The 8380-nt window shown below is 44.8% G+C and overlaps 1 protein-coding gene across 3 annotated transcripts; it reads left to right on the top strand.

Moving 5' to 3' along the window:
- Window positions 1-482: 482 nt before the first annotated feature.
- LOC308469594 (uncharacterized protein) lies at window positions 483-8171 on the top strand. 3 transcript variants are annotated; one of them, XM_080992281.1, is made up of 5 exons: window positions 483-571; window positions 3729-3908; window positions 4036-4162; window positions 5775-5858; window positions 6407-8171. In XM_080992281.1, exons 2-5 carry the CDS (start codon window positions 3834-3836, stop codon window positions 7939-7941), a joined length of 1821 nt encoding a protein of 606 aa, XP_080848407.1. In that variant the 5' UTR covers window positions 483-571; window positions 3729-3833; the 3' UTR covers window positions 7942-8171. The 3 variants fall into 3 exon arrangements, with proteins under 3 accessions (XP_080848407.1, XP_080848408.1, XP_080848409.1); XM_080992282.1 differs by having other exon boundaries at window positions 5778-5858; XM_080992283.1 differs by lacking the exon at window positions 5775-5858.
- The last annotated feature ends 209 nt before the right edge of the window (window positions 8172-8380 follow it).

Here is an 8380-nt window from a genome sequence, read left to right on the forward strand (position 1 = left end):
TCCAATCTTCTTCCACCGACTCTTCTCCCTGGTCTCGGATTCTGCCAGTGCATTTTGTTTTGTTCTGCCTTTGTTGTGTTCTCAAGTGTCAAAGTTAGCTCTCTTCTGGTCCTTCGACATACCACAGCAACCACCCCTCAAAATGCACCCCTGGTGTTAGGGCTTTCACTGAATGACCATGAGCAATATCCCAGGCAGCTAGGGGGTGACACTCCCTGGAGAGAAATGCCCCATCTTGCCCATCTTTGGGGGTTTGGCTTTGCTCCTGCGGTCAAGGGTCTTGTTGCTCACTTGTTATTAAAGTTGTCTTTCGCTACCGCTGCAGGAAATCGAACCCATGAATTTCTCACTAAATAAACGGGAATATAGAGGTTGCCGGCTGGGAAGGGAATTTCTGTTTTGCAAGGAAGGGGAGGCGGATCTCCTGCCGCTCCCCCTTCCTCTGGGTCAATGAGCTGGGCTTCCTAGAGAGGCAGGAAGGGGGTTTTATGGGGGGGGAGGCAATTTGGAGGAGAGGGGTCTCCATCCTCATTCCAGGAAGAGAAGCGGACTTGGAGAAGAGGAGAAAGAGGTGTCGCATATTTGGGGGTTATTTGGGGATGGGGGGGTAGGAGAAGGATGTGCTTTCCCTCTGCCTGAATTGACAAACAGGGCAGCTAGGAAAGGAGGCGGGAGGATTGCGGGGGGGGGGGTGTGCAAAGAAAGCAGGGAGGGGGCCTGCCCTTTCTCTGTAGAAATCATGGAGGGGGGGCTGGATGCAGGCCTTCCTGTTGCAAAGTGGGGTCCCCCTCCCCCAACAGGGTTTGCATTGCAAGATCCTTTTCGAAGCGCAGAGATCAAGCCAGGCTCCCATGGTGGAGGGGGAGGGGGGCGAAGACACTTGAGACGATCCACAAAAGGGTGACACCCCCCCAGTGGAACTTAATTACAAAGGGATTTGCAGCCCCACCCTGTGCATGTTGACTCAGAAGTCAGTCCTTCTCCGTTCAAAGGGGGGGGGCAGCCCCATTCCACCTAGTGATTCCCCTCTCTGCTACCCTCCATTTCCCTTCTCACTGCTCCCCCCCATCGCTCCCCCCGCGCCCTGCCTCCTGCGTCAGGGAGCCGGTCTGAGCAGGGAGGGGCAGAGCTCCTCCAGGACCCTGATCTGCTCCCCCCTCCGAAATCTGCTGCTGAAGCCCCTGCCTCAGTGGGTCGGAGATCCGGAGGGCAAGCAGGGGAGAGGAAGTGGAAGCAGCTGGAGAACAGAGTCACCTCTGGATTGGGAGAGAGGAGGGAGATTTCGAATTGGGTGCGGGGGTGAGAGATAGACAATGTCAAGGGAAATCGGCCTCCGGAGCTTCCTGAGTAAGGAAGAGGCTGATGTGAGAAGGAAGCAAAGGAAACCAGAATTTACTTCTTGGGAAGGGGGCGGACCCTCAGCTAGTCTTGGGGAATGAAACTGATCCCCCCCTTGCAGATTTTGATGCTGCTTGTTTCCAAAACGAGGCTTCTCCAGATATCCTGTTGGGAATTTGTCGGGAAGGAGAATCAAATCTCCCAGGGTTGGGAGATCTGGCCTGTCTTGCAGGATTGGCCCAGCGCAGAGGTGCTGAGGGACTTTCTCTGCTGGTTCTGGCAGCCTCGCTCCTCCCTGCCTTGTCCCCATCCAGGTTGCCAGGAGGGCCTTTATAATACTGTAGGTGATCTAAAACCCATCACCTGGGCAATACTCACACCAGAACCCTGCAAGGTGGGCCAGGATGACAGCCAGATTGATGGGCAGGGCCAGAGGACAAAGTGGGTGGGGCTATGGGGCTGACTCTGAGCTTTGTCCAGGAGCCACACAAAAAAACCTCAGGAGTTTTTTTTTTTCCAGCCACACAAAAAAACCTCAGGAGGCAGCTGGGAAGTATTGGAAAGAGGGTGTGGCACTGGGGAAGTTCCTGAGGGCCAGAGAGAGAAAGAGAGAGGTGACTTGAGGGCCAATTTAGCCCCTGGGTCTGGGGTTCCCCACCCTGCAGTTTGGGTGCTGGGCTTCCACCAGGGAGACCCTGTCTCCCATCCCCCTGCTCAGGAGGGATGCCCTGTGCCCAGTTTGGACCCCCTGATTATTTCTCCTCCTGTCCTTCCTCACAGTGTAGGGAAGATAAAAGGGGACACACACACACACACACACACACACAGGTTCCTAAGAGGAAGGACTAGGGGGCCATAAGCCACTGAACTTCCTATCTCTGTCCCCTAAACTACAGTCCATGTTAGCGCATAGAGGGCTCTAAATATTTCCATCTGCTCCGCTTGGGTGGAGCTTCTGCATCCTGGTGTCCTCCAGGTGTTGCTTTTCTTCTGACTGCAAATTCTGCCCATAATTCAGGAATTTCCTTTATTCTAAATGTATCAAATGGTCAGAAACAGGTTTCCTGGATGGCTGTTTGGAGGAAAGGAAAAGCGAGGTCTTCAGAGGTACTGACCGTAATGCTTTCTGCGAAGCTTCATTCAGAGTTTGGGATTTGATCCTAGAAGTTTACAAACCGAAGCTGAATGTTCCCTAAAAACTCATGCAGCTTATAGTATTATAAAGTTCCTGTAGAAAGAATTACATCTTTCCAGTTCACTGCCTGCACTCCCTTGAAGGGAACCACAGGAGAGCTGGTCCCTATTATGATAATCTCAAGTGTTCCAAAGCTTTCCAGTTTTGAGCAATGAGTTGATAAGCAGCTACTAAAACAAAGGGAATGAATCCCTGATATCTCAAATCAGCATTTTCATCTATAAAAATGGTTAACATTCACAAAGTTGGGGTACATAGTACATTGGGTTTTCACTAACACTTCCTATATTTTTCATAATATGTGTTTGGATTTTGTATTTGTTATAGAATTTATGAGTATTACTTTATTAATATTGGTAATTATAATTTCTTTTTTAAAAAAATAATTTTTGTTGGTTTTTACACATATTTCCCAGCATTTTGCATTTTATTACTATACTTTTTGCCATAAGTCCAAATTCTACATCAACTATTCTTAATCCTTTTCGCAATAATTTGTAAAATTCCTTACAAAACTTCTTGTAACCCTACAAGTGATGTTAATTGGTTACAATTGTCTTTCAGATACATCATAAATTTCTTCCAGTCCTTCAGGAAAGTCTGGTCCTGCTGATTCCAAAGTTTCCCCGTTAGTCTCACCAACTCAGCATAGTCCATCAATTTCATTTGCCACTCTTCTTTTGTTGGCATTTCCTCCTGATTCCATCGTTGGGCTAATAGTATTCTTGCTGCAGTGGTCGCATCTAAAAACAAGTTTTTATCATTCTTATGAATTTCTGTACCTACAATATCAGGTAATAGAGCTTCTGGCTTTTTTCAAATGTATATTTTTTAAAAATTTCATTGTAAATCATTTCCCAGAAGTGTTTTACTTTTTACCTTCCCACCACATATTGTAAAACATACCCTCTTTTCCCTTACATTTCCAACATTTATTATTATTTGTGTGGGGCTTTTTTGTACATCTTAGCTAGTTTCACTGGTGTTATATACCATCTGTACATCAGGTATTTGTAATTTCTAAAAGGTATGCTATCTGTGTAAATGTCTCCCACCCAAAATAAACCCTCCTTTCTGTGAACCGCCCTGAGACCTCCAGTTATAGGGTGGAATATAAATTCAATAGATTGTTGTTGTTGTAGTTGTTGTTGTTGTTGTTACAATCATCATCATTTCTGCATTGTTCTCCATAAAGAGCTGCTCCCTACATTGAGTGCATCGTGGCAACAGCTGAGAGAGTCCCAGAAGTGGCCCAGTTTATGCCTCCTCCTCCTCCTCCGTCCTTTCCACTGGCAGCGCAATGGCCTCTGAGACCCCCTCTGAACGGCCTCTTCTTAAAGGTGGAGTGGAAAGAGGAGTCAGGCAGCTTCCTCAGGTAGGGAAAGAGCAACGGGAGCAGGGAGGAGGGAAGAGGCACAGATGGGACCACCCAGCCTCCCTCTGTTGAGTGGGGATGATGGGGATCTAAGAGAAGCTCTGTCTTCTTCCTCTTCTTCTTCCAGGCCCTCTTGACCTTTGAGGAGGTGGCTGTGTTTTTCACGGAGGAGGAGTGGGCTCTGCTGGATCCTGGCCAACGAGCTCTGCACAAGGAAGTCATGGAGGAGAATTATGAGATGGTGGCCTCTCTAGGTAAGGGCATATTTTTATTCCTCCTGGCTGTTAGACGTTGAAGGTGTGAATCTGCTGTTTGAGCCATTTATTCATGTTGTGTCTTCTTCTTTGGGGACCCCTTGTAGCCGAGTAAGATTGTCTTCCATGAACGCGGTCTTAACGGTGTGTCCATAAGTGACTATAGAGGCCAATTCTAGATCCACACATCCTTCGGCAGTGGGGACATAGGTTACGGTCAGCCTTTGCCAAACGTGCTTTCATCTTTGCTTGTTTCTCCCCCTTCTCCTGTGTTTGTCTTTCTTCAAAGTCCATGAAGCCTTTTGTAAAGGCTATTATCCAATTGGAGCACTTACAGGACAGTGTTTCCCAATTTTCTGTGCTTATACTGCATTGTTTTAGATTTGGCTTGAGAGCATCTTGAAACCTCTTTTGTTGTCCTCCGGTATTTCACTTTCCATTCTTAAGTAGTAGTTGCTTTGGAAGAAGATAATCAGGCATCCGAACAACGTGACCAGTCCAACGCAGTTGATGTTGAATATGTAGTTTCTAGCAATGCTGTATATTTGTCGGTAGACAACTCTTCATAAGCCGATATTGTGGTATGAATTCACAAAAAAAACCTGTTCATAATACACAAAAAGACTCATCTTCTTTGGCGATCACTCGTAGCCGAGTAAGATTGTCTTCCATAAACACAGTTTTAACAATGAGTCCGTGACTGTGGAGGCCAATTCTGGATCCACATGTCTTTCCACAGCGGGGACATTGGTTTCCGGGCGGGAGTTGATCACAGTGTGGATTTGCCAAGCGTGCCTTCCTCTTAGCACATTTCTCCCTTGCATCCTGGGTTTGAGTGTCTTCAAAGCTCATGACACATTTGGTAAAGGCTGTTCTCCAACTGGAGCGCTCGCAGGCCAGTGTTTCCCAGTTGTCAGTGTTTATACTACATTTTTTTAGATTTGCCTTGAGACAGTATTTAAACCTCTTTTGTGGACCACCAGCATTACGCTTTCCATTTCTAAGTTCGGAATAGAGTAGTTGCTTTGGAAGACAATCATCAGGCATCCGCACAACACGACCACTCCAACGAAGTTGATGTTGAAGAATCATTGCTTCAACACTGGTAATCTTTGCTTCTTCTAGTACACTGATATTAGTCCTCCTATCTTCCCAATTTTTCGGAGACACCGTTGATGGAATCTTTCAATGAGTTGGAGATGGTGTTTATAAGTGGTCCATGTTTCACAAGCATATAGTAAGGTTGGTAGTAAAATAGCTTTGTAAACAAGCATTTTGGTTTCTCTGCGAATGTCCCATGGAGGAGCCGGATGTTGTTCACAAATTTATCTGGGCAGCCAATTTTCAGAAGGACAGTCCACAGGGCATTATGATTTACAGTGTCGAAAGCCTTAGTCAGGTCAATAAACACTATATACAGGGGTTGGTTTTGCTCTCTGCAGAGACTCATAGGATAATAATGATGGCATGAGGTTTACTGGTCCATGTCATTTAATAGTTTTTAATGGGCCACCAGATACTTTGCTGTTTACTTCACAAGATTAATATTTTTGAATATTTGTACAGTTACATATGACATAAACAACACTTCTATTTTACTTATTCCACATAGCAGGGACTCTGATACTCAAGTCTGAGCTCATCTCGTCGTTTGGAACAGAAAAGTACACTGATGTTGTCCTGGAGAAATTGCGAGGTACATGCTTCCACTTGGCTGTGAGATTGTAACTTTCAATGTCTCCTTTCATGTGTAGGAATATTAAAAAAGCCGTTTTGGATCAGAACGAGGGCCCATCTTTTCCAGCATCCTGGTGCAGGTTACAGATCAAGGAGGAAGGAGAAAACTGAATACAGAGTCATAGCATTTTCACAGGAGGGGGAAAGTGTCTCTCTCTGGATGTGGCTGCACTACAACTCCCGCCATCCCTGGTCATTGGCCATCTTTGCTTGGGTTGATGGTACTTAGAGTCCAACCACATCTTGAGGGCCATAGATGCCTCATCTCAGCATAGAAGGTTCTCTTGGTGCTCAGTGTTACATGGGAGTTGAAGGTAGAACTGGATACTAGGGGTTATTGAGGCTATTTTCAGATTACCTTTCCTATAAATTTGGTACATAGGGGAGAAAGGAATCCAGGAGATGTTAAAAGAAGAGAAGATGCTGATTGGTCTTGCTCTGTGTTGAGTTGCTTTGTTCTATTCATTGAATATCTAACAATATTTTCCTATCCCCACTTTAAACCAGGTGATGGAGAAGGCAAGCAGAATATTGAAGGGCCATCTGTAAAGTACTTCAGTGTGAGTGAACACCTTAGCACAAATCTACAAACTAACACTGGGGAGAAACTCTTTAAATGTATAGAGTGTGGAAAGAGCTTCAGTGAAAGAGGAAAACTTACCGTACATCAACGAATTCACACAGGGGAGAAACCATTCAGATGTATGGAGTGTGGAAAAAGCTTCAGTGAAAGAGGGAAACTTACTGTACATCAACGAACTCATACAGGGGAGAAACCATATAAATGTATGGAGTGTGGAAAGAGCTTCAGGCGGTGTTCACATCTTACTAGACATCAACGGACTCACACAGGGGAGAAACCATATAAATGTATGGATTGTGGAAAGAGCTTCAGACAGTGTTCACACTTTACTAGACATCAACGAACTCACACAAGGGAGAAACAATTTAAATGTAAGGAGTGTGGAAAGAGCTTCACCAATAGTGGAGTGCTTAGAAATCATCAACTGACTCACACAGGGGAGAAACCCTTTAAATGTTTGGAGTGTGGAAAGAGCTTCAGTAAGTCTTCACAACTTATGATTCATCAACGAACTCACACAGGGGAGAAACCATTTAGATGTATGGAGTGTGGGAAGTGTTTCAGAGAAAGAGGAAACCTTACTAGACACCAACAAACTCACACAGGGGAGAAACCATTTAAATGTATGGAGTGTGGAAATAGCTTCAGTAAGTCTTCACAACTTACGATTCATCAACGAACTCACACGGGGGAGAAACCATTTAGATGTATAGAGTGTGGGAAGTGTTTCAGTCAGAGTGGAAGCCTTATTTTACATCAACGAATTCACACAGGGGAGAAACCATATAAATGTTTTGAGTGTGGGCAGAGCTTCATTTGTAGTGCAAAACTCACTGTGCACCAACGAAGTCACACAGGAGAGAAACCATTTGAATGTATGGATTGTGGGATGTGCTTCAGCCAGAGTGGAGTACTTATTGTACATCAACGTACTCACACTGGTGAGAAACCATTTAAATGTATGGAGTGTGGAAAGAGCTTCAGTCACAATGGAATACTTACTGTACATCAAAGAACTCACACGGGTGAGAAACCATTTAAATGTGTGGCGTGTGGGAAGTGCTTCAGTCAATGTTCACAGCTTACTTTACATCAACGAAGTCACACAGGGGAGAAACCATTTAAATGTATGGAATGTGGAAAGAGCTTCAGACACGGTTCACACCTTACTTTACATCTACGAACTCACACAGGGGAGAAACCATTTAAATGTATGGAATGTGGGAAAGTTTTCATTCAGAGTTCAGCTCTTACAACACATCTACGAATTCACACAGGGGAGAAACCATTTAGATGTATGGAGTGTGGGAAGAGCTTCAGTCGATGTTCACACCTTACTATACATCTTAGAACTCACACAGGGGAGAAACCATTTAAATGCTTGGAGTGTGGGAAGAGCTTCAGTAAGAGTGTAACTCTTAGAAAACATCAGCAAACTCACAGAGGAACAATGGTTTAAGTGGAAGGAGTGTTGAATGTGTTTCAATTATAATGGAGTTATTGATTAAGACATGGACTCTCACAGGGGAGAACCCATTTAGATGTATGGAGTGTGCCACGTTTTTCACACAGAGTTCATTTTGTGCTTCATGTCAACAAACCCATAGAGGGAAATATCATGTACTGTGTTTGGTGCTCTGGTGTTTGTATGGAATGTTGTGCATATATGTATTAAAGCAATGGAGGTAATGTCTCATAATAGTAAGTGTAATGAAAGATACAATGTACTATTAGTGCTGCAGAATGCTACTGTAGAGTGCTCATTGAAAGTGAACATGTGCTGAGAGTCTGTTGATGTTTGGTCTTTGAAGAGAGAATTGGGAATCCAGAGTTGGGGGAAATGGAGCACAACAGTGGTGTTTAGGAAGCAGGATTGGCTGTAGAATCCTAGAACTGTA

This window comes from Podarcis pityusensis (assembly GCF_964106645.2).
Source record: "Podarcis pityusensis genome assembly, chromosome: 2".
Taxonomy (NCBI): domain Eukaryota; kingdom Metazoa; phylum Chordata; class Lepidosauria; order Squamata; family Lacertidae; genus Podarcis; species Podarcis pityusensis.

Coding starts and splice junctions, on each gene's coding strand:
- LOC308469594 (XM_080992281.1), top strand. CDS start 3,834: ATGGCCTCTGAGACCCCCTCTGAACGGCCTCTTCTTAAAGGTGGAGTG. Junction 3,909..4,035: donor GAGTCAGGCAGCTTCCTCAG/GTAGGGAAAGAG, acceptor TTCTTCTTCCAG/GCCCTCTTGACCTTTGAGGA. Junction 4,163..5,774: donor TGAGATGGTGGCCTCTCTAG/GTAAGGGCATAT, acceptor TATTCCACATAG/CAGGGACTCTGATACTCAAG.